Source organism: Pygocentrus nattereri, chromosome 29 (assembly GCF_015220715.1).
Source record: "Pygocentrus nattereri isolate fPygNat1 chromosome 29, fPygNat1.pri, whole genome shotgun sequence".
NCBI lineage: Eukaryota > Metazoa > Chordata > Actinopteri > Characiformes > Serrasalmidae > Pygocentrus > Pygocentrus nattereri.
Window position 1 is genome coordinate 9,102,143 of NC_051239.1, and position 26,082 is coordinate 9,128,224.

General features: G+C 39.5%; 2 protein-coding genes across 4 annotated transcripts; one reads left to right on the forward strand and one right to left on the reverse strand.

Annotated features, from left to right (window-relative positions):
* Positions 1-5,832: 5,832 nt before the first annotated feature.
* polr3d (polymerase (RNA) III (DNA directed) polypeptide D) lies at positions 5,833-14,036 on the forward strand. 2 transcript variants are annotated; one of them, XM_017696319.2, is made up of 9 exons: positions 5,833-5,978; positions 8,149-8,317; positions 8,455-8,498; positions 8,699-8,853; positions 9,993-10,117; positions 10,642-10,822; positions 11,961-12,211; positions 12,673-12,828; positions 13,610-14,036. In XM_017696319.2, exons 2-9 carry the CDS (start codon positions 8,156-8,158, stop codon positions 13,724-13,726), a joined length of 1,191 nt encoding a protein of 396 aa, XP_017551808.1. In that variant the 5' UTR covers positions 5,833-5,978; positions 8,149-8,155; the 3' UTR covers positions 13,727-14,036. The 2 variants fall into 2 exon arrangements, with proteins under 2 accessions (XP_017551808.1, XP_017551809.1); XM_017696320.2 differs by lacking the exon at positions 5,833-5,978 and adding an exon at positions 6,053-6,125.
* Positions 14,037-14,991: 955 nt separating this feature from the next.
* Positions 14,992-21,291, reverse strand: LOC108426661 (tripartite motif-containing protein 16-like). 2 transcript variants are annotated; one of them, XM_017696317.2, is made up of 7 exons: positions 20,649-21,291; positions 18,304-18,399; positions 17,870-18,103; positions 17,597-17,741; positions 17,176-17,250; positions 15,626-15,751; positions 15,265-15,447 (listed from the first exon to the last, which is right to left on the reverse strand). In XM_017696317.2, the coding sequence occupies exons 1-7, from the start codon at positions 21,234-21,236 to the stop codon at positions 15,404-15,406; spliced, it is 1,308 nt and encodes a 435-aa protein (XP_017551806.1). In that variant the 5' UTR covers positions 21,237-21,291; the 3' UTR covers positions 15,265-15,403. The 2 variants fall into 2 exon arrangements, with proteins under 2 accessions (XP_017551805.1, XP_017551806.1); XM_017696316.2 differs by having other exon boundaries at positions 14,992-15,751.
* Positions 21,292-26,082: the final 4,791 nt, after the last annotated feature.

The following is a 26,082-nucleotide window of genomic DNA, read 5'->3' on the forward strand; positions in this document are numbered from 1 at the left end:
GTGTAGCTGTTAAGAAGACCTCAATGATAAAAGGAAATAGACAAAAACAAGACAAACAAAGAAGCTGCTGGTGTTCTCAGAACAGTGGACTGACCGCACCAGAGTCCAGCCCTCAACATCACTAAATGTGTTTAGGATTAAATGGATTGAAAGAGGCTGAAATTGTAACTTCTAAGACGGAACTTTGGAATTTCTGTATAAATATTATATATATATATATATATTGATCAGGCACAACATTATGAGCACCTCCTTGTTTCTACACTCATTGTCCATTTTATGAGCTCCGCTTACTGTATAGCTGCACTTCGTGGTACTACCGTTACAGACTGTAGTCCATCTGTTTCTCTGATACTTCATTAGTCTCCTTATATGCTGTTCTTCAGTGGTCAGCACCCCCATGGACCCTCAAAGAGCAGGTACTGTTTGGGTGATGGATCATTCTTGTCACTGCAGTAACACTGACGTTGTGGTGGTGTGTTAGTGTGTGTTGTGCTGGTCTGAGTGGATCAGACACAGCAGTGCTGCTGGAGTTTTTAAACACCTCAGTGTCACTGCTGGACTGAGAATAGTCCACCAACCAAAAATATTCAGCCAACATACATCTATAAGGTGGACTGACAAGGTAGGAGTGTTTAATAGAGCGGACAGTGAGTACCAGCACAACACACAGTAACACACCATCACCATGTCAGTGTTTCTGCAGTGCTGAGAACGATCCACCACCCAAATAGTACCTGCTCTGTGAGGGTCCATTGGGGTCCTGACCACTGAAGAACAGGGTAAAAGGGGGTAACAAAGTATCAGAGAAACAGATGGACTACAGTCTGTAACTGTAGAACTACACAGTGCAGCTATACAGTAAGTGGAGCTGATCAAATGGACAATGAGCGTAGAAACAAGGAGGTGCTCATAATGTTATGCCTGATCAGTGTGTGTATACACTCAAGAAGCAAACAGCAAATAAATAGACATTAAGCACTAAAACCTGATAAAATGCAATATTTAAGTGTGCTCTCTGTAGAAAATGTGTTCACTCATTTCATTTAGGAAATCAACAAAACGTAACTCCAAACTTTTGCATGTGACTCTATTCCAGTAGACAGTTCCTCCAGTCACAGTTACATCTTCACTGTATGATTCCAGAATCCTACCAAAATGACTGAATCAATTATGTGACACACTGAATCATTTCCTAAAGAACTATAATCAAATCAAATCCAATCCAATTTATTTGTAGCGCTTATTACAACGGATGTTGTCACAAAGCAGCTTCACAGAATTCCAGAAAAGACAGAGTTTTAACAAGAATGTAAACCCCCCCGGTGGGCAAGCCAGGGGCAACAGTGGCAAGGAAAAACTCCCTCAGAACTGAGGAAGAAACCTTGGGAGGAACCAAGCTCAGCAGGGGAGACCCATCCTCCTCTGGTCAGACTACCTACAGAGTTATTATACTACTAATATTAATAGCAGTAGTATTAGTAGTAGTAATAGCTGGGAGTCTATGAAAACATCAGTGTAGGGTGGGCAGCTAGTCCAAGGCAGGTGGCGGTAGCTGGGGCATGGGCAGCTGGTCTGAAGTGGGTGGAAGGAGGGCTCGGCAGTTGGTCGTCCTTCAGCGTCCAGCCGGACATGTGGGCGGTTGTATAAAAGGCAGGGAGAGGGAATTAGTTTTATTCTGTCTGTTTGTACGTAAAACAGGGAATGTAAACATTTCCAGAGTGTGGCTAACGACTCTGGCAGATCTGACTATGACAACTTAACTAACAGGAGAGAACCAGAAGGTCACACAGACACGGCAGCACTCTGAAACAGTTTGGCATCCCTCCGCTCCACCGTCCACAAACCTGAGTGACCGTGTTCGAGCAGAGGGACGACAGCACCAGCGTCTCAGTTTACTATAATTCCCTGTGTCCATGGACCCCTGGATCTGCTGCCTTTATCTAAGGGGGAACATTAGCTACCAAAAACTAAGCTGAACAAGGGAGTTTTCAGCCTAGTTTTAAAGATTGAGACTGTGTCTGAGTCCCGAACAGTTTCTGGAAGATCATTCCAGAGTTCGGGGGCTTTATAAGAAAAAGCTCTTCCCCCAGCTGCAGCCTTAGGAATTCTATAACTGAACTGAATCGTTGTGAAGTCAGAGGTTTACACCTCCAGCACAAAGCAATAAACACCAGCTCCTGGAGAATGATGGAATCGGTGGGATGACTCAGCCTGCATTGTGGAACACGATCTCTAAAGGTCGAACGAGCCGGACATCATCTCCAGCCTGTACACTGTGTAAGCTGAGCTGCATGATGCTGCTGCCTGTGGTTGAGCTTCCACCCCAGCAGCTCCCCTCGTCCTCCTGACTGCAGGAGCTGTAGTGTAATTAAAATGCACTCATCCATCTAAAGACAAGCCCTGACAGCAGCACAAGGACAAAACCAGAATGAGTGTGCTGTGTAGGTGTGTGTAGGTGTGAGAGTGAAGACACACTCAAAACATCAACAGGGCGTCTATTCTGTAGGTATTAAATAGATATTATTTTTGTATTAGTTTTTTCCTTATTTTCATATATTTTCATGATTTATGCTGTTTTTGGTATCACTGTCGGGGTGAAGCATATTTGGTAATAAATGTGCACTCTTTAAAAAGCTGGTGCTTCAAGGGTTCTTTTGCAAAGAAATATGTTCTATATAGAACCATGAACGCTCAAAGAACCCTTGGCATGATTAAAGATTAATGATGGTAATGATAGAAGATCCTTTTGGGCGCTATTTCGAGAGGTTCTATATAGAACGCAACATCAACACCACGTTCTCCATCTGTCTGTAGCACCCGTTCATGATGCTAAGAACCCTTTAGTCATGCAAAGGAGTTTGAAAATTGATTAAAGGCTACAGAGGAAATGTCCCTCCTAACAACCACCTGGAAGACTTGATAGACCAGCAGCACTGTCCCAATGAAATAAACAGCACTTCTTCCATCTATGAGAGAGAGGAGAAAATCAAGCCTCAGTCTATTGGATTGACAACCCCAGAGTCCAGATCTCAACATCACTGAGTGTGTCAGGGATATTTGGGTTGTGGGAAGCAGAAAATGCAACCAATTTCTAAGACGGAACTTTGGAAGTGTGAAAAACATCCCTGCAGATTTATCAGAGGAGCTTAAAGTAAGTCTCCTGAAAACAATAGAGGCTGTAATAAAGGTGAAGAGTGACACACTCAATACTGAAAATGTTGATATTTATTCAGCTTTCGAGGTTTCTGTGTAATTTTCTGTAAAATGTGTGTTTTCTGCTGTTGTCTTGACACTGAAAAATGAATAACTTGTATTTAATGTCTAATGACGTATGTCTTGACTGGAAATGAAATGACTAAAGAATGGCCTCTGACTTTTGCACAGTATCATAATCAAAATATTAGATTTCATATCACTGGGGAAAGGAAGATAAATTGCATTTATATATCAACATAATAATATGGTGCTAATAGTGTTGATGTAAAAGTGCGTGTAATTAAATAGCTTCTTACTTTGATTAATTATGCTGAAATAATGAATAAATAAGACAGTATGAGAAGTTTTTAAACAGTGGAATGACACAAAACCTGTGTGGCAGCAATGGGGTTGACATCTTTCATGGCTTTTGTGATCAATCTTTAATCCATAAAATGTAAGATTATATCACGTTTACACCTGGTAATTCCAGATCTGGCCACCAGATGTCCTCCTCTCCTATGGTCTAATTTCTACTTCTGTACTGTCCTATTCCAGTCAATTAGTTCCCCGTCATAATCTGGGGCCTTTCTCCTGTTTTTTGACCCATGCCTTCTCTACTTCGTGGATTTTGGCCCGGTGTTCAGTAATCCAATGAGTCACTGGATTACTGAACAAATGCCGGGTAAACTGACCTTGACTTTTGAACTGGGCCTTTTCCACAATCCTGTTAATAAAAATATGCATATGGATCCTTCTAACCTGTCTGAGTCTCTATTGTTACAGTCAGAAGACCACCCATTCAAGGTAATGACCCTAGTTCACTTCTGAATAGAATGTAGGGGGTAGAGCATAGATACATTGACATCTGAACAGGATCTAGAGAGTAGGGTATATGTATGATCATTTCTGAACAGGATCTAGAGAGTAGGGTATATGTATGATCATTTCTGAACAGGAACTAGAGAGTAGGGTATATGCTTGATCATTTCTGAACAGGATCTAGAGAGTAGAGTATATGCATGATCATTTCTGAACGAGATCTAGAGAGTAGGGTATATGTATGATAATTTCTGAACAGGATCTAGAGAGTAGGGTATATGTATGATAATTTCTGAACAGGATCTAGAGAGTAGGGTATATGTATGATAATTTCTGAACAGGATCTAGAGAGTAGGGTATATGTATGATAATTTCTGAACAGGATCTAGAGAGTAGGGTATATGTATGATCATTTCTGAACAGGATCTAGAGAGTAGGGTATATGTATGATCATTTCTGAACAGGATCTAGAGAGTAGGGTATATGTATGATCATTTCTGAACAGGATCTAGAGAGTAGGGTATATGTATGATCATTTCTGAACAGGATCTAGAGAGTAGGGTATATGCATGATCATTTCTGAATGGGATCTAGAGAGTAGGGTATATGTATGATCATTTCTGAACAGGATCTAGAGAGTAGGGTATATGTATGATCATTTCTGAACAGGATCTAGAGAGTAGGGTATATGCATGATCATTTCTGAATGGGATCTAGAGAGTAGGGTATATGCATGATCATTTCTGAATGGGATCTAGAGAGTAGGGTATATGTGTGATCATTTCTGAACAGGATCTAGAGAGTAGGGTATATGTATGATAATTTCTGAATAGGATCTAGAGAGTAGGGTATATGTATGATAATTTCTGAACAGGATCTAGAGAGTAGGGTATATGTATGATCATTTCTGAACAGGATCTAGAGAGTAGGGTATATGCATGATCATTTCTGAATGGGATCTAGAGAGTAGGGTATATGTATGATCATTTCTGAACAGGATCTAGAGAGTAGGGTATATGTATGATCATTTCTGAACAGGATCTAGAGAGTAGGGTATATGTATGATCATTTCTGAATGGGATCTAGAGAGTAGGGTATATGTATGATCATTTCTGAACAGGATCTAGAGAGTAGGATATATGCATGATCATTTCTGAATTGGGCTCTAGGGAAAGTGGCATAGGCACAATCAAGTAGAATGCAGGGAGTAGGACACAGGCATGATCACGTCTGAATGGAATTTAGAGAGGCAATTTCTCATCTTAATGAAACATTGGGAGAAAGTCGTTAGCTTGATCTCTTTTAAACGACAGAAATGGGAGTAGGACATAAGCACAATCAGTGCTGAATGGAACACAATGAGGGAATAGGCACAGTCACTTCTGAATGCAACATAATGAGCAGGGTGTAGGCATGATTAGGGGAAGACGCCCCTCTTAATAACACATACTGTAGAGCTAAATAATTCCTTTGCAGGTGTTTAACAGGCCGATGATACAACCAACTCACTGTCAGGGGAAATGGCCTGTAACAGCAGTCAAATCTGGCTGCCACTCCCTGTGATGAAGGTTAGGCCTTCTGAAGTCAGAATACTTGAATATGGAAAAGAATATGTCTTTTCTGTGAATATTCACGCAAAAAAATCATAAAAACTCTGTTTATTTTGTGTTGCAGGGCGGAGATGTTATGCTTGACGTACCCTGTCAGCTCCCCTAAAGGCTCAAAAGGCCCTAAAGGAATGGCTCAGGATCACTGAGGGAAACGTAGGGAGTAGGGCATAGGGACCATCACTAGCGATTGGAACGCACCCGGTTCTACGTACCACGTCACATCCTCGGTCGTATCACTAATAAAACTCCTCCCATGTTTAACTTGTCTTGTTTTAAATTTCGTTATTCAACAGACAGTCGCTTTATTCTGGGCCGTTTTGCTGAAGTCGCTTAACAGCTCGAAATCGGGTAAATACTCTACTGTTTTCTTCCAGGCCTGTAAACTGGTTTGTCTACTTATGTAGCAGCTTAGCCGCCGGTAGCCGAGCCCGGCCATGTGTTGTGTCCATGTGTTTACAGTAGAAGGGAAGCTGCCCTCTGAGCCGGCGGACTCGGGTTGGTATCTCAGCTCTCGGGGGGATGTTATATTGGCATAAACACGGCTGTGAGTGAGGAGTGTGAACAGTGAGGCTGTGCGGCTGGTTGTGGTTGAGAGAAAGCTGGACTGGTTTCTTCCAGCAGTCAGTCAGTCAGTCAGTGAGTGTCTGGGTGTCTGTGACTGAACTGAGACGAGTGTGTCTGAAGTCAGAGATCGTCCAGCCTTCCTGCTGGGAGAGAAACTCGCAGACACGCCTTGACGGGTTTATAAGGTCTGACAGCAAATTCACACGCTGTGTTGGCTATGAGAAGCTTTGGGCTGAAAGGGGAAGTCCACCAGCCTTTCAAAATTTTCGCATAATTAAATCATTAGTGTGTAAAGAAAGTCATTTGGAGTGATTTGATGTGATGTGCATCGTTTTAGAGAAATTTGCCTGATATACCAGTCAGAATTGTTCACAGTGGTGATGGGAACCAGACGTCTGAAGTGTTCAGTGCATCTAAAATCTCCCTCCTTCATTTTATTTCATGACGTGATTATAAATGCAGTGCATAATGTGTGAGGGATTGGTTTATAGTAGCTTTGAGAAGATTCTGGCCTAAAATGTGTGTATTTGTGTGCAGTTTTTACAGTTTCTATCATTCATTTGTGTGATTTGAAGGCATTTATACAGAGCATTGTACAGCCAAGTAGTACCTGGGGAGCTTTTTCATATTTACCACTATATTACTGTTACCAACATTAAATCTAAAAATTCAGATACATTTTGTTGATTGTTTAGGATAGGAGAGCTTGCTGTCTCTGGCTCTTATCACCACCGCTATAAAGAAATCAATACATTAGTCTAAAATCCATGACTGTACATTTCTCCACGACTCTATTATGCAGGAATTTGAATTAAAAGTTCCCCTTAAAGCCACAAATAAGGGTTTCAGTACAGCAAAGTGGTAAAAATGTGTTTATATAAACATTTAAAACCCTGACTTGACTCCCAAATGGGTGTGATAGATAGATAGATAGATAGATAGATAGATAGATAGATAGATAGATAGATAGATAGATAGATAGATACTTTATTGATCCCGAAGGAAATTTAGGTTATGTTTGATATATTAGACCGAGCTGGTGTTTGGGTATCTTAGTAAACAGGAGTGGATGTAGATTTACTACTCAGTGATTAAGCCGATTGGTTATTGTGGTTTTGATGTGATTCTTGTGTCAAATCTGATTTCTGACCTTTACTTTCTGTCCAGGTGAACTCGGTGAGAATGTGCACGTACCTGTCGGTTTTCAGTGAACAGCTAGTTTTAAAGGAATAATCGTCATTATGAGTGTAGAAATCTTATGACTACTCTGTACATGTCAGTTTACACTGTAAGACACTTTCTGATGTTTGTGGAAAAGTTAGGACGGACTGAATTCAGCAGTAGTGCCACGTTTAAAAACGGCTTTAAAAAAAGTTTGAAAGTAATCTTTTTTTTTTTAATTCAGCAGCTGCAAAAATAAGCTATTCAAACAGGAATAGCAGGGAAAAACCCATAAGATAATTGTTTAATGAGCCGATCAAATCAGCTACTATCGCATTCAAAAGTTTGGGCACCCCCGAGTTAATAACTTTTTGTGAAAATAAGTTAACCCATCCTCTACAGAGAACACGTGCTAATACTGTAATTTTAATGCTATTTTTAGTGTGTAATTTCTGTTCATTTGCTGAATTTAACACAGAAAAAGAATCAAATAAAACATAAAAACCTATTCATTGGGCCATAACTGTTATCCTGGCCACAGTTTATGCTTTTTAAATAAAGTAAATAATAATTGTACACTAAATTGTGCAGAAGTGTGCTCTCTGTAGAGCTTGTCTAACTTATTTTCACTTAGAAAAACTCCAAAGCATGAAATTTCACCAGGCAGGCTTATTGTGGTTTAATTTATTGCAATAATGATAAAATATTGGCGCAATGACCACTATTATTAATGCTTAACAGGAAGTCTGTAACTGTCAGCGATATTGTAACTCCACTCTAAATGTCATCACAGAGTGAGGATGGCCACCCCAGGCTCCGGTGATGCTGGACCACCCCGGACCACTCAGCCCGGAGGAGGGGGTAGGGGTGCAGTGCTCGGCCGCAGACTGCCTGCTGCTATTTCTCCCGGCCGCCTCCCCACCATGCGCTCCAGAGACCTCACACTAGGAGGAGTGAAGAAGGTACGCCAGCCACAGTCGCACACTTTCACAATGAACGGTTTTCACAGATTTTGTCTGTTTGTCAAAATACATCTATAAAGCAAATATGATCTGTGCAAACATTAAGCAACTGTCCTCTCTTTCCTATTTCCCCACAGAAAACATTCACGCCCAATATCATCAGCCGAAAGAGTAAAGATGAGTGAGTGATGTTTGAACTGATAAGGCACTCTCAGTGATGTTTGTAGGGTTGACAGAATAGCTTTCATGACATCAGTAGATTTTCTCTATGCTTTATAACCATCTTTAGTTATCATAAATGTCCTTCATGAGGATCTGTTGTATGTAATGACCTCTAGCCAGGCCTCACTGGTCACGTAGCTTAGTGATGCTTTCTCTCAGACTGAAAGCTGACGAAGGACCCAGGAGAGAGAGGAAGGATGCGGATCGAGGGCGACAGAGAGATGGGCGTGGCAGGGGGCGGGGTCGCCCAGAGGTCATCCAATCCCATTCCATCTTCGAGCAGGGCCCTGCGGAGATGATGGCCAAGAGGAGAGGTAAGAACTGCATACAAAAACCTGTGCCTCTGCTCTTGTCCTCTGCCTCCCTTCCTCCTGCTCCGCTCCTACCCGCTGAGGAATCGAGGAGAGAAGGGTAGAAATTGGGGAAAATGGGACAGTTGATTTCCTTTCCGCCTCATTAAATTTGATGTCTGTGATTGATGAACTAAGGCTACGTTCAGGGCTGAGTGGATCTTTTCAAATCAGACCTGAGCCACTTTCATATGTGGTCCTAGATCGGATACGTCGATCGGATACGCCATCATTCAGCGTTACCATGGCAGCAGCGCTGAACAGGAGTTAAAGCCTGTAAACCATGGAAAAGCAACACGTCTCAGCTTTTTCGCCTTCGTCTCACTCTAATAATGAACAACTGAGAGCTGATCATTGGTGATTATCCACACAGCAAAGACTCGTTCTGCTCGTTAGTTTGCTTGCTGATGACGCACGGGATTCAGTCACGTGGCGTTACTGATCGTGCTGTGCGCATGCGGGTCATTTCAGGACACCAGTTTATTCACATTAATGATGTTTGGGTAATCGATTCAAATTCGAGTGTGAACCATCGTATAAGAGAGATCGGATTTGAGCAAAAAAATCACATTTGACCAGTGAGGCTTGTAATGTGAATGTTGCCTAAGCCAGTCACAACATTCGCTTAAAGGGACGCCCCAATACTCCTATATCAGTAATAATTGTGGAGTGATTTTAATCCAGTGTGAATCTGCAGCGTGTGTAGTTTTACAGTCTGAAAGTAGTAGTTGTGAAGTGATTTTAATCATAAACATATGCTGAAACCAGAGCTGTCACAGTAATAGTGGCTCTGTTCTAATCCACCTCACACTTATAGAATAACAAAACCTGCTAAGGCCAAGCTGCGTGTTGTTGGCATTGAATGGGTTGTTCACAGACATGAATCACTGGGTTATGACATTTCAATCTGGGCAGCCTGTGACAATATGTGGAAATTACACAGACAAAAATGTTACACAGGTAAAAATGAATCAAACTCCTATGATACTCTTTTAGTGTGTTATTAGATAATGTATTGAAGCATGATATTCATATGTAACAAATCTGAATTATGTAACATTAATGAATTATCTTATGCTTCCACCCACTTATGGCTTTGCTAGGTGTGTATGATGACGTGCGAGAAACTCCCAACAGCGGACCCTCCCCCATCATCAATATTAAGAAAGAGAAGAGAGAGACGGAGGAGGAAACGAAAGAGATTCTGCGCAAGCTGGAGAGAGACAATGTAAGTTCGTACATAATATAGGGTATTAACTCAGCGTGGTCAAATCCTCTGACCTTCAAATTATCATTTACCTAAAATACTTTATGTGGATCACAGGATCTGTACTGGCTGCATTTTAATCCGTTTCAACATGCAGTTGTGTAAATGTTCTGACAATTTGCCAGGAAGACTTGTATGTGAAAAGAGCCAGGGTTGGAAGTAGGAACATCAGCTGTTTACAAAACTTGCAAAAATTAAATTACCATCAAATTGACACACTGATTTGATCTGTTTAGCCAGCCTTATAGAAGATAAAGCTTCATCTGCTGCATATTTTAGATGTCAAATTAGTATTTCTGGGGTTTTCAGATGCACATAAAGATGCGATGTGCTGTAACATTCTGGCAATAGGCTGCGAGAGTGAAGGGAGAAATTCACTGGCATTGTCAGGAAATTGAATTTGGCAGTGTTGCAGGTTTTTATATCTGAAAGGGTGGTTTGAAATGAGCGAGCCATGAACTTTTGTGTGTGTATATATGCTGCAGTTTCTAGATGACCCTCACTTAAGGAGCGAGGCACGGAGTTGTCCCGTCCAGCTTCCCCTGGCTGTGTCCGGCTGGATCTTTAAGGAGGAGTTTGAGGAGGACACCAAGATAGGCCTCAAAATGGAGAGCAACTCTGGAGAAGCTGAACCAATGAACACTGAAAGCTCTGGCGCTGTTTCAGGTTTGACAGAAATATGTCCATCCGACTGCATGTGTTATGGAAACAAGAAACCGTGACGAGCAGTGCAAATAAGATGTGCTTTTATGTGTAGTGCAGTGCAAAAGTCAGAGATCACCCTTCATTTATTTAATTTCTAGTCAAAACCATTAAGTACCAGTTTTTATTTTTCAGGAGATATTTCTGGGGCAATTAGATAAAAGATGATCCAGTTGCCGAAGGAAGGGGGTAGAAAAACGTTCAGATTAATGAAAAATGCGGAGAAAATGCAGTTCACAATGGTGCAAGTTCACAATGGTGCCCAATCCCATTTCTTGTTTTTACCCCTACTCCTTATTTTTGAGTGTCGCCTTGACCTTGAAACGGAATTACAAGAGGTAGTGATTGAAATCTCCTACGAAATCGGACCCTCAAATACAGAACGTTACTTTATTGACAGGCTACTAGTGGTGACCCTGCTGGGCTGCAGTGAGGGTAAATTTCAGCTGCTGGGCTTTAGAGGTGGTATATGACACAATCATTTATTTTTGACCACCTCTAATTCAATGACATGAAGTCAGATATTCACCAGCTCCTTGTTCAAATTATCCTGTTCCACCTTAAATATTGCATCTGAAGCATTTCAAAATTGTAATTGCTGCACCATTTAAGGTGGAATGGAAGTTTAGATACGTAGCTACCAAGTCATCAGCATAGTACTAACGATTGTTATGAAGAAAAGGACCTTAATACATTGAAACAGCACTAAACTAAGAGAATACAGTGGTTGTAATTTTTAATGGAGAAAATACTCACATCTGTGTGTTTCTTTGGTTGTCTGCACAACCCCCATACCGTGTTTTTTTTTTTTTTTTTTTTTTTTTTTTTTTTTTTTTTTTTTTTTTTTTTTTTAAACCTAACACTTGTAGTGTGCCGAAAAAACCTCTGTATGGAGGAGCATGTAGCACTAACACGTCTTACTACCCCTTTGTCTCACTAAGAATCGGGACACCCTACCCCTAGACATTAATGCACAAAGCAGAGGGGTAAGGGCTGTGTGGTAGGGCCAAGGGGTGAAATGGGACTGGGCCTAATCGTGCCAATACTGAAGCTATACTAACGGAGCAGTCGTCTCTTGTGCCCCTAACTTTCTCTTGTTCAGTTAAACAAGAACCTCCTGATGTACCTGAGGTAAAGAAGGCGGAGCCCATGTTAAAGCCACCGCCCATACATGAGCCCGATTCACTGCCTGAACTGCTTGAAGCCTGGGGTCAGTGTAAAGAGGAGGAGCTGCTCTTCATGCAGCTTCCTGATTCGTTACCAGGCCAGCCGCCCACAACTGATGTAAGACCAACCAAAACAGCTGTCCAGTCAGAGGATGGTCAGTCCATGCTGCAGAAAACTGAAGGCCAGGTATGTAAAACGAAATAACCTGAATAAACAATGTAGAAAACTATACAATAACCCATGCATTACAGTAAATACAGAACATAGTTTGTTGTATACTGTACTGTACAGTCTTTATATATTGTAAACAATATTGTATATATTTGTTGATTGATTTTGGCACCTATTCTCTTTTCTGCTGCTGTGTTGTATTACATGTAGCGCTGTTGCTCCAGAGGAACTGTAACTTTGTTCCTCACTCTGTACCAAGTCAACGCATGTAATGATTTACCTTATCAACTTAATTTTTCTCTAATCTGCTTAGAAATATGTCCTGAAAAATGAATAACTTGTACGTTAGTTGTCATTTTGACTGGAAATTAAATGAACAAAAGGGTGGTATCTGACTTGAGCACATTGTGTGTACTATGTTTATTTGATGATATGAGTGTGTCTGATTTTGCTGTGTCTGTGCATGTGTGGAGCAGCAGGAGGAGGCTGAAGAGGAGAACAGCTGCTGCCTGAAGGACCTACAGGAGGGTTTGGTGGGCCGCATGCTGGTGAGGAAATCTGGAAGAGTGCAGCTCATCCTAGGGAACATCACGCTGGACGTGGCTCTAGGGACCCCCTGCTCTTTCCTTCAGGTCTTTATTTTTTTCAGTAGATGATCAATCAACATATGTTTGGAGTCCAAATTTTGTTTCTTTAGTTTTTCACTGGAGCTATGAGGCTAGCGCTGCTAACACTATAGAAATCAATAGTCACCCAAATCTTTTCAGTAAATACATCCCCAAAACTTCTCTCAACCCGCTCAAACCACATGCAGCTCTGCATTGGTCACACAGGAAGCAGTAAGACTTTTACTGTATGCTCCAAAAATGAGCAAAACTTCACCATGTGGCTGCCCACTACCTTCGGCTAATAAAGATAACAAAATCGACTCCCTCTCAGAATCCAAAGCCCCTACCCAAGTCACACAGGCATATTGTCGCTAGAATATATTAGAAATTTGTTATTTATTTTAATTAATATATATCTTCAATTAAAAAAAATCTAACTAAATAGTTTTTGATGTAATAAAACACACGGGCTGAATTCAGTAAAACACCTATTGTTAAAAGTACTTTTAATCAGTTGCTTTACGCTTTTCAGCTTTATTTTGAAAGTCATCTTTGTATTTGGTAAAAAGCTAAAGGACACGACGAGCTGGAACAAAGAAGATAGGAATCTAACGGAAGATTTGGGTGACTATTGACTTCTGGTGTTTGTTAGCAATTGGCCTCATGGCTGTAGTGATAAACTGAAGAAGCAAAAATTGGACAAATAACATGCAGCCGATCATCCAAGACATCTGAGACAAGTGGATAATTGTGTTTAGTTGATTTTCCACCAAACCCTTCCTTTAATTTCTCGTTCTCTCTGTAGGAGTTGGTGTCCGTTGGGACAGAAGGCAGAAGAGGGGATCTGTCTGTGCTCGGCCACATTAAACACAGACTGGTTTGTTCACCTGACTTCCAGGCTCTTCTGGAGAACAGAGTTTAAGGTGTGTGTGTGTGTGTGTGTGTGTGTGTGTGTGTGTGTGTGTGTGTGTGTGTGTGTGTGTGTGTGTGTGTGTGTGTGTGTGTGTGTGTGTGTGTGTGTGTGTGTGTGTGTGTGAATCTGTGCAACTCCTCCACTACAAGTTTTCAGAGATGTATTATTTATGAGAAGGAGATGCAGAACTTGGGTTTGAATGACATTTATTTATGTACATAATTTAAACTTATTCCAGGAGATTAAATGAAAAGCTCTTGTTGTAGATCCTGAAACATGTTTAAATAAGATGGAATGATTAAAGTCATATTTACACATACACATTTCTGTGTATGCCAATGTCGTTTGTAGTGTGTGTGTGTGTGTGTGTGTGTTGTATTTAACTGAAATATTGTTTGTTTGGTTTTTTTTTTTTTTTTTTTTATGGACATCCATATGATGTCTGAAATTAACAAAAAATGAAACATGGAAAATGAATTTAATCCATAGTCATTTCATTTGATAAAAATAGGAACCAAGTTTTATCGTTCATCACAAAGGATGGCTTGAAAGGAATTAACAATAAAACGGATATAAATGTAAGACTGAAGTGTTTTTACCAAATAATTAAAAATAATTGATGCTTTGAGTCATTTTGGCATCTTCTAGCTTTGATCATTTAGCTCATTTGTTCATTTCCTCATTCATCGTTAACCGGTCATTTTTGTTCCTTGGTTTGTTCGTCATTTAATGTTAGTCATTTTTTTATCATTTGGCTGGTTTATCGTTTATTTGATTGCACAGGGTAAAATAAACCTTACAAAGCAGAGGAAACGAAACTTTGATGTGAAGCTTGACGCAGACAGCTAGGAAGCACTGCTTAGTGCGTAGACACCAGCAGTAGCACATCAGTGGTTCAGTGAGAGTTACATGATAAAAGAAACAAACATGTCTGAAGTTAGATGATGAATAAACCAATTAACAGTCCAGGCAGAAACATGCCTTCTAACTTCATGGTGGATGAGCAGAGCTAAACTGCTGTTGACTGAGTGGGTGGGAATATGTAAATGAGTTGGTTCTTGCAATGTCACCGAAACAGTTTATTCAAAACAGGCTGTTTTTTGCAGGATAGTGAATGTAACGACTGGAATTTTAACTTTGTTTACATACGACTGCACATTTATTTTATAAAGCGAGGGAGATGTGAGATGGACTCTTTAAGATGATTTCACTGCTAAGATCGGCATATTTTTTATAATGTTTTGTGTTCTGACAAAACAAAACCACGATATGAATATTGTGATTTAAAATGTTCAGTTTATTTGTTTTACATTATTCACAGCACTGAAATACACAGAGTAAAAGATATTAAATCTGTGTTCTGTAAAAGTCCACAATCCACAGTGTTTAGTACATACAGGACAGATTTAAAGCTGCTGCTTTATATATTGTCTGTTTTTTTTTGTTTGTTTTATTCACAAAAATGCGACTGTAGATGAACACATTTTCAGCTTTTATTAGTATTTTAATTAAGATCACAGATCTGAAGAACATTATCATAACCATAAACTCTTAATCCAGGATAGAGGGGCTGAGTGAACGTGGTGTGGACTCTGTGGAGGAGGGTCATTGTGTCAGAGACGCTGTAGAAGGACAGAATTCCTGCACTGTGATCCACATACACTCCTATTCTGGAGGAGCTGGACTTTACAGGGAGTTCAGTCTGTTTATTATTGTGTCTGAAAAAGAAACTGAAGTCGGAGCAGATCAGACTCCACGACTGATCATAAGAGCCAAATCTACACTGATTACCTTTCCTGCTGACGCCTTTATAAGACACCGCAACATAAAAATCATACGTCCTGCTAAACTCAACCTCCCAGTAACAGCGTCCAGTCAGACCTTCTTTACAGAGAACTTGCTGCTCACCATTAAATCTCTCTGGATGATCAGGGTATGTTTGAGTCTGATGCATCACTGTCACTTTCCTGTTCCTCTCAGACAGAGCGAGTTGTCTGTGTACTGTGTTTGGATCCAGAGTGAGCTGACAGGAATCTGATGGAGGAGAGAAATCACCTTCAATACACTGACATGCAGCTAAAAGTGCTTTAAGTAGATGCAAATAAAGACACAGAACAAAACAACTCAGTAACGTAACTTTCAAGGTAAAAATGAACCAATAGTAAATACATATAGCAATAAGAGAATCAGGGAAATCATCGCAAAACATTAAAAGATAAGCAATAAAAAGCTAAAATAATGAAGTGCATTTAGTTCAAACTGGTTAAAAGACTGTGGAGCCCACAGAATAAAAACAGTAAAATACAAAATAGAACAGCATTTGGAAAAAAGGCTGTTCTGTTTTTATTTACATGGAATACAAAGAAAAAAGGCATAATAATAATAATAAAAATCTATTGTAATTGTTCAGACGTCAAATGTGTAAGCATTCTACATTTTAGCTGCTCTAGAGCTGAAAGCGTGGCATCATCACTCTCAGCCAGTCCCACCATCTCAACAACTGGCTGTCAACATCCTTTACGAGGAACATGTAAACATGGCGTTTTTCTGCACATTTTGCAGCGCAGTTTCTATTTATTTACTTGAATTTGTGAAAACTGTGCCATAACTTCTGCACAGGCCACATGTTTTCTACTTTTTTTAATTTTTTAGTTTTTTAATGCATGTAAATTAAATTCAGCAAGTAAACAGTCATTGTGCATTAAGATGTGCAGGAGTGTGTCCTCTGAAGAGGATGTTCACGTCACTGTATCATGCCGTTTGACCAGGGTGCCAAAACTTTTGCAAATATATTTGTCCAGGTGTATGTGAGGTCAGTGTGAGTCGGTTGTGTGGTTGAACTCCAGAACTAAACCTCAGTGTCCAGCAGAGGGAGCGATTTCACAAAATCTGTGTGTAATCAAGTCACACCGCAATAAACAATGACCATAACAGTGTTGCATTATATTACTGTAGTACTTTCTCTAAAGAAAATGACTGATAATGTTTAATATTATATGAACATAAAACAAGCAGCATTTCAGACAGTGAACCAGCGCCACCAACCTGTGGCAAGATGAGAAGAATTGAACTGCAGTATTGTGTCTAATTCTGGTTTGATCTCAAACCTTTGTTGTTTTCTTACTTATATATGGAGTGTTTGTCACAAATGAATCATGTCATTCACAGATGATGCTCATTCTTAATGAGACAAAGTGGCTTATAAGCTTCATGTTCATGTGATACTGAGTGAAGGAGACACAAATGTTTGAAAATGATTTTTTAATATGAGCTCAGTGGTAACGTCAGAATAATGAGTCTATGGACTGAAATGTCACTATATAAGCTACATCATCATGATCTTTAGCCTGTAGATCAAGAAACTAGAGAAGGACACTGCTGACAAGGAATAAATATAAAGATATAAAGTGTTTGGATGTAAATGTGTGTCTGTGGCTGAGTAAATCTGTGATACTTACATTTCAGGAAGTCCTCTCTGGTCTTTGGTTCAAGTGACTGATGAGTATCAGGCATCATGGATGAAGATACAATCACTGAAAATGAAGGAAAATCTTAGAGAGCAGCCGGAAAGCAAAAGTGTATTCGTCTATCAAATTATAGTATATTATCATATAATTATAAATATAAACATGTCATTTATCAAATTTTATGACTTGCCAATGATCAGTGGAATGGAAATATACACTACAATGATAATAAAAATCTATTAGAACTAAAGTTTCTTCTAAAGACGTCTATGCGACTGTGATCCTCTAGACTTTGATTTGTTGAACATTCTGATGAATCTGACATGAAATTATATTATGCACTTCCTAAAATGAAGATAAAGGAATTATATTCCCTCGTTTAGGATTAATATTTACACATAATTCATTCTACCTCCAGAGAACTCGACTAATTCTGGTTTGACTCGTTCCATCATTCCAGTCACAGCTTTCCTCAGGTCCTCCATGGAGAACTGTGGACTGATAGTGATGCGCGGTAAGTCTGCAGGTTGAGGAGGAGCAGAGAGAGACTGGAAACTCTGCAGAGATGAAGAAACACACAGATGGAGATTTCTAGATAAAACAGCCCAAAGAGGGGAATCCACAGCACTTCCAGTGGAAAGGCTGACACGCCTTCTGTAGATGATGAGAGAGTCAGTGATGTTACCTGGAGGAAATGGATGTGATCCTCTGAGTGTGAATGCTGCTCCAGCTCAGCGTCTCTCCTCCTCAGATCAGCAATCTCCTGCTCCAGCTTCTTCAGGAGGTCTTCAGCCTGACTCAGTTCAGTCTTCTCCTGAGCTCTGATCAGCTCTTTCACCTCAGAGCGTCTCCTCTCAATGGACTCAATCAGTTCAGTAAAGATCTTCTCACTGTCCTCCACTGCTGCCTGTGCAGAGCACTGTTAGGAGACACACAGAGAGGACGGGCTTCATCTGAAGCTGCTCTTTCACTCACTTCTCCACAGTGGGGCTCAGTGGGGCTGGAAAGTGACCCAACACTGGGCTTCTCACTGGCTGACTGGAGGAGAGCTCTGACTGAGAGCTAAAATGGCTCCTCCAGCGGTCAGCTGGTGTCTTCTCCTCTGGTCAGTATACTCACCTTGAGATTGTCCATAGCCTGTCTCAGCTCCTGCAGTTTATTCTCCGTCTGCTGGATTCTCTGCTGGAATTTCCTCTGATTCTCCACCAGCTGCTTCTTTAGAGAAAACAACAAAATGTCAAATGTAACAATTACATGCTGACTGCTGTTCTCTTTACAACCACTTGGAAAACATATTCATAAAACTGAGTCTATCTATGAGTATAACTGTATTCTAATAATATTTCTTCAGAATTTGCTTTAAGATCACAGTCTTCAGCCAAGGATGCAGCACAGTTTTAATAAGTAAAAGAAAATGTTTGGAGTGCATCGACAGAGAAAACTGTATCATCTAAAAGAGAGGTCTTTTATCTCAAATCCTTTAGAAATTATAGCTATTTTTGGCTCTTATTTTGTTACAGTGTGACATTTAAAAAGTTCTATTTCAGCAAATTCATTTATCTGAGCCCAACCAGTCTGTGAGGTATCTAAAGGACTGGTTATGGGCTTTTCAGGGTCCAGAAGTATTTCTGGGCCTTGTTCTGCTCCTTATTCCAAGCCACGCCCACCTCAGCATTTCTCTGTACAGCTTAACCACACATTCCATATAATAACAATGACACAGACTTCATTTAAGTACAGTTTAAATCTGGGTCTTTTAACTCATTAGACGTTCATTTGTTTTGGTCTGACTCTTTAAGATTGTCTCTCACATTTCATAACGTTTTACAGACACAGTGCACCACATTACACACCACCAGTCCCAGGTCTTTTACTGTGTTTTATTACAGCTCATTCTAAAGATTATTCATGGTTATATATGAATATATGGATCCAAACTGCAGTAAGACAGAAAAGATATTTAAACAAACAATTAAGCACTTAGACCACAGACATTTACAAGTACCATGTTAGGATCTATTTAAACCCAAGGTGTTAATGAGGACAGTAGTCAGCTAAATATATATAAAATCATCATTTATAGAGTAGTTTGTATTAAACGTCTTTTTTGTGTTATTTAATGTATTTTTTCAAGATCTTCTTGATTCCTTTTAAAGTGAAGCTGAAAGATTTAGACATGACTTTCATTCATAAGGTTTTCTTTTTAATTGCTGCCTCATGTTTTTATGCCACTACCAAAACCCAGAGTTTCAATTCACAGCTTTTAGTTTTCATTTTAGCCACACCCCTGCATTTTAGAGCGGGAGGTGAGACTGCATGACAGTCCATCATAGCTACACAGTGAGCAGTTGTTTGAAGTAAATGTGTCCAAAAGTTTGAATGTCAGTGTTTAACATTAACTACTGTCACACCTTTTTACAGCAATGAAATGAACTTTTCTGTGCTTTAATAAAAAGATTTTATGTGTGTACAACTGTTTAAAGCTGTGTTTGGTAGTTGTGGACTTGCGGGTGTTTTTGCTCAAAATGTGCTAAAATTGTTATTTTTGGTACTTTAACATTTTCACTTTAGTACAACTGCAGTCCAGCCATGGTTCCCCATCCTGACCTACTCCACTACCTCCTGCCAAGAACTAGTACAATCACACCTCTAGCGTACCCACATGCACTTAAAGCTGTATTGCACCGTTCACATTTCTCTTTCTGTAAATATAGTGTAAAAGTTCTATTTTATCCTTTGGTCTTTTTTATGCATTGTAGCTTTAGTGCACATTGAATCCTTATTTGTACAATGACAACAAAGGTATTCGTCTTCATGTGTACTGGCCAGTGTTTTGGAGTTCTGCTCAAAATCAGCTAAAATTGTCACTCTTTGGTATTTGGTTCTATCTGGGAAAGTTTACTAGTGTTATGATGTTTTGGTTGGAACAGAATAGAATGTTTAATCATTAATTTAATAAAATAAACAGAATTAAGGTATATGGTCACTCAAAGCTAAATAGTTCTTGTCTAAATCCTTATCTAATCCTTAAAGTCAGTAAATAAAAGTTTTCAAATCTTTGAACCAATTTGTTAAAGTGACCCCTATACAGGACTGGCTCTGGGCTTTCTGGGGCCTGAGGAAAGCCCTCGCTCTGCTTCCTGACTCCAGGCCACGCCCACCTCAGCTTGCTGTTGACACCTCAATGACGCAGCATTTATCCAGGAACAGCTTAAATCCAGCTCTTTTAACTTGAACCAGAACAACAACAGAACTTCATTAGTTTTAATTTTTAAATTAGTTTTAATTTGACTTTTAAACATTTCTAACCTTCCATAAAATGTTCAACAGGCACTTTGTACACTACCAGTCCCACATCTATCAGTGTGTTTATTCCAGCTGGGTGTGTCTGACTGAACTTCACTCACTGTGCTGCTCCACATTTTAATCAACCAGCTACTGCAGGACTTTCAGTAAATTCTTACCTGTTTCTCAGATCTTTCTGCTGCAGCTGAAACTGTCTTATGACCACTGTGTTCATCCATTACACACAGCAGACATACACACTGCTGATCAGTGCGACAGAAAACCTCTAGAAGCTTATCATGAAGAGAGCAGATCTTCTCCTGCAGATTCATGGAGGCTTCAACCAGTTTGTGTTTCTTTAATGCAGGAGATTCATAGTGAGGCTGAATATGAGCTTCACAGTAAGAAGCTAGACACACCAGACAGGATTTAACAGCTCTGAGTTTTGTTCCACTGCAGACGTCACACTCCACATCTCCAGATCCAGCAGGAGATCCAGCAGGAGGAGCAGCTTGGAGCCTCGTCTTCCTCAGACCCTCAGCTAGTTCAGCCAGCATGGTGTTCTTGTTGAGAACAGGCCTTGGAGTGAAGCTGTGTCTGCACTGGGGGCAGCTGTAGATGCCCCTGTGATCATCCTGAGCCCAGCAGCCTTCAATACAGTCCAGACAGTAGCTGTGTCCACAGGGAATAGCCACTGGATCCTTCAGTAGATCCAGACAGATCGGACAGTTTAAAGAGTCCAGAGCTTTTAGAGCAGCTTCTGCCATTTTACTGCACACAGAGACGAACAGAGCGAGCAGAGAAAGAGAGACTTTACTTTCGTTTCTCCACTGATCTGTTCATTCTGTGGGAGGGACTCTCTGTACGTGTTTGTGCTCATGAACCAATGAGACCGAGAGAAAACAACATGAAGAAAAACGGAGGACAGCATCCTCCATCTGCTGGTCGTTTAGGGAACTACAGAGTAGATAATCTGTGTATGTTTGTGAAACAGTGTGAGGTCACCTTGAACAGTTTAACCCTTTTCTATCTGAAGGTCAATCATGACTTGATCAGATGTTAATAGTAGATAAAAATATCCTCCCTGTCATGCATCTCTCCTTGACCAGCTGGACAACCGCTGTAATTTTACAGTAAATATTTATGATCTACTCAGATATTTCACATTTCTTCAAGTTATTCATTTTCATTCATATTCAAAATGACCACTTCCATTCTTTTCAGGAGACTCACTTGTAGTATTGCAGACACACCTCCAAAGTTCAGTCTTACTGCATTTTCTGCTTCTCATGATCCAAATAATCCCAAACAAATTGAGTGTGTTGAGGCCTTGACTCTGGGGTGGTCCGTCCACTGTTCTGAGATCACCAGCAGCTTCTTTGTTTTCTTTCATCTGTTTTCCTTACAAAAACCTGATATTGGTAGCAGCTTAATGTGTAATAGATTTCAGACAGTCTATACCTGTATGAGCCTCTGAGGCTGAGAATTAGCACAGGGTGGAAATACTGTCACACTAACCCAGCCTCACCTGTACGAGTGTGACGAGAACACAGATCCAGAAGTGACAGAGGATGGGCTCAGATATTCCAATAGACTCATATTTAAACTCATCTTGGTGTTAAAAGTACAGACCTGGAACAGTACTAAACATATCATACCTACAGGGATGCAGGATGATGCTGTAAGTTGCTTGAAACAGTTATATGTCCATATTTTATTTATGAATTGAATTTCTTGAATAAAGAACATAAAACACAATATATGATGTAATGACATGAGGACTTTAAACTTGCTTGTGTTTTTGTGACACCCCCAAAACAGCCAACAGCTGGCAAGGGAAGCAGTATAGCTCACTGTAATGAAAACGCAGCATTGACTCAAACGCTGAATGGCTAGTGCAGATGAAATACATATATTTGAATATATAAATCTAATAAATGTAAGTGATAAATGTATGTAAGGAATATGATTAATAAATAGTAATTAAACATGAATTAAAGAAAATATAAACTCTTCCCTAAAACAACCGCACATAGGTCTTTACTAGCATTCCAGAGTTAAGCTTTAACTTTAAATATTTGCTTAAATATTTACTTAAAAACAGCAACATACAAAGTAAAGAATGGTATAATCATGTTGTACAAGCTTTAAACTTCAGGGTTTTTAAGCTGGAGTTAATCAGGCTATAATCAAGTTAAACTCATTAAAGCATGTGTGGGAAAGTGAATATACACCACCGTTAGCTTGGCACTAACCATGACATCGCAAATGCCTCAGTGGATTTTAGCACAATCACAATAGTCCTATTCGCATTAACAAAGACCACGGACAGAGTGGATTTTCATCATGGAATGCTGCTGTTTAATGGACTGTGTTGGTGCATTTTATGACACAAACAGTCATTAATGTCCCAAAATCGGTATTTATTGTTATTTTTAGTTAAAAACAAAAACAAAAGGAAGGTAGTGCAGCATTTTGTTTCCAGTGCTAACCTTATATTAACATTATGTGTATAAACTTCATCTTATTATGTTTTGTTTCTCTGAAAGGTTTACAATCTCTGCATTAGACCAACACCAAATCATCAAGAACAACACATTTTCAAGCAAATCATCATATTTATTCTAGTTTTAATATCCTGTATTTTTGTCACACTTGACCCCTTCAGCCCTTTAAGTCTGTGCATTAATCTGCCTGTGGAGGTGCTGATGACACTATAGACTCAAGTCCATCACCAAATCATCATGTGCATCAAACCATCAGATGGATTTTACATCAACACATTAAGAGCTTTTAAATCTGCACAGAGTCATTTCAGTGTCTTTTTACTCCAAATAGAAACTTTTTACTGAGTCGGTGCTGTTTTAGCTTCACCTGGTGCACCTGAGAATGTCTATGAATATAAATGAATAATATGAGATTATTCAAGGTATTTATAGACATTTGCACTTGTTTTAAGTATTATTGTGTAATGAAATTCATATCTTTTCAGTGTTTTGCTGCCACCCTTTGTAGAGACACTTTTATAGACTCTCATGTGAAATAAGTTGATTTTATTAAATGAGATTCAACAGAGTACAAACACACAGTGAGAGAGGTTAGTGGAACAGATAAATCCATGATAACAAGAAACAAAGGAAAACAGAACTAAACCAGCAACAAAACCTAAGACCAGTAAAAAGAAGCAACAGGGTTTATAGAAAATCCAAGATGAAAGGACTGGCAAATATAGGGATATAAATACACTGAGGGGAAACACATGAAGCACATGGGCCTAATAAGAGGGCAGGGCTACAGACTACATGCAAGTGGAATGGGCAACAAGGGAGGCAGGACCAGAGAGGAGACAGACCAAAACAACAACAAAGGCACATGTCACAAGAAAACAAAGGCCCATGGCAGACATACAAAAGCACATGGCAGACATACAAAAGCACATGGCAGACATACAAAAGCACAATGGCACCAGGAGACAGAGAAAAAGGGCAAACACAAAGAAAGACCAGGACAAAGAGTGAACGGATAATACATTTAGCAGGAATTGCAGAATTAATAATAATAATTACATCCACAAGCTGTGAAACCAGCTTCTCTCTGGGACTTTAGCAGTGGTGGACGAAGTACAGAAATCATTTACTTGAGTTAAAGTAGAGATACCTGATTGGTGCTCTGGCTTTGCGCTTCTTTCGTTTTGACGTTACGTTTTTATACACACAAAAACCAAAAGGAACGACAGATTTCACAAAATGTAGTGGAGTAAAAAGTCAAATAGTAGACTTTGAAATGTAGTGGAGTGAAAGTAAAAAGTCGCCATAAACGGAAATACATGAAAAAACAGAAGTACAGAAACGAATTACATTTACTTTGTTACTGTCCACCACTGGACTTAACTTAAATATTGATAACCCATCAGGCAGCAATGCAATTCATTAGACTTCTAGAGACATTGGATTTGAAGTACCCTCTCTGAACATCTGCAAAAGATGGTTCTTGAAGGGTTCTTAATAAAAAACCAAAACAGTTCTACATAGAACAATGGATACTCAAACAAAGTGCTGTATATGCTTCTTCATAGAAATATTTTGAAAAGGGGTCTGTTATTGTTACGACGTGAGCTTGTAACAATAGCGGAACCCTTTTTCATGCTATACAGACCCCAGCACGTTCTCCATCGATCTCAAGAACCCCTACACCTTGAAAAAAGCCATTAAATCATGCAAAGGGTTCTTTGAATGTTCACGCTTCTATATAAAACCATTTTCTTTAGTGAAGAGCCCTTGAAGAACCATCTTTTTAAAGTGTGTACCTCGAACAGGGTCACATCCTGGATCTGGTAATCACTAAAGATTTAAACACAAACGTGTCCCTCATTTCTGGCGTTTTCATATCAGATCATTTCTGTAAATTCTTTCAGGTCCATAAAGACGTAATGAAGAAAGTGCCATAATAGTGCATCAGAAACAGCTCTGACTCCTTCATGTAATCATCTGCTCTCTGATCTAAACACTAGATTAAAGGAAACTCTTGACGCTCCAGTCAAACAGAAGAAAAACTTGCGTTCTCATGAATCCATGGATGAGTGATGAAGCACATCAACTCAGGAGAAGCTGTCATAAATCAGAGCACTGATGGAGAAAAAACTGAGTTCCAGGTCCATTATAATATTCTTAAACGGTCACGACCACCAGCAGGCCCAACGTCTTATTACACACTTCTATAAACTAAGAGAAGCTCAGCCAGTTTGCACTGAAGTCCCTGAAATAACTGAATAATAAGCCTGAGATTTTAAGAGGTAATAACACTAACACTAACGTCCTTTGTTTCCATTACAGACCGATTAATAACCCTAACCTTTCTGTCAATGTGTCTCATGGAGATTTACCTTCTAAAATGTGAGAAAAGCTTCCAATTCATTTTCAAAACAAAATATCCTGATAAGACAGAGTATAGCTCAGCAGACTCAAACAAGCTCCTTTAATGGCGTGATTGGCCACCTACAACAGTGACGACATCTTCCTCTATTATCGATTAGCAGGATCTTACAACTGTTATAAACAAATTACGCTCATCCACATGTGATCTTGACCCTGTTCCTGTTTCTCTCCTTAATATGGCTTTTGATCAAAATGATGTCTTAACTACTGTAAACTGCTCTCTGTCAACAGTTGCTTTTCCAGATGCTTTTAAAATGGTCCTGATGAAGCTTCTACTGAAAAACCTTACTTTTTTAAGTCTTCGAAATATTCTTTTTCAAAAAATTAGATGTGTATCTAATATCAGACAAATAATTAAGACGTTTGAATCAGGTTTTTGTTGTAACCGCAGCACTGAGATAGTATTGGGTCATGTTGTGAATGACCTCAGACTCAGCGCTGACTCACAAAAGCCTTCTGTTTTGGTCTGATTTGATCTTAGTGCAGCTTTTTATAGCATTGATTCAAAATACTTTGAATCTTGAATACTGGTTAGACATTTCAGGCAGTTTTATAATGATTTAAATCAAATTTAGTGAATAGACAGCATTATGTTGTTATATTGAAATAGCATGATTTGCAGTGTTTTCTAAAAAAGCAAAAGCATAATATGAATATTGTATTTGATTTAAATGTTCAG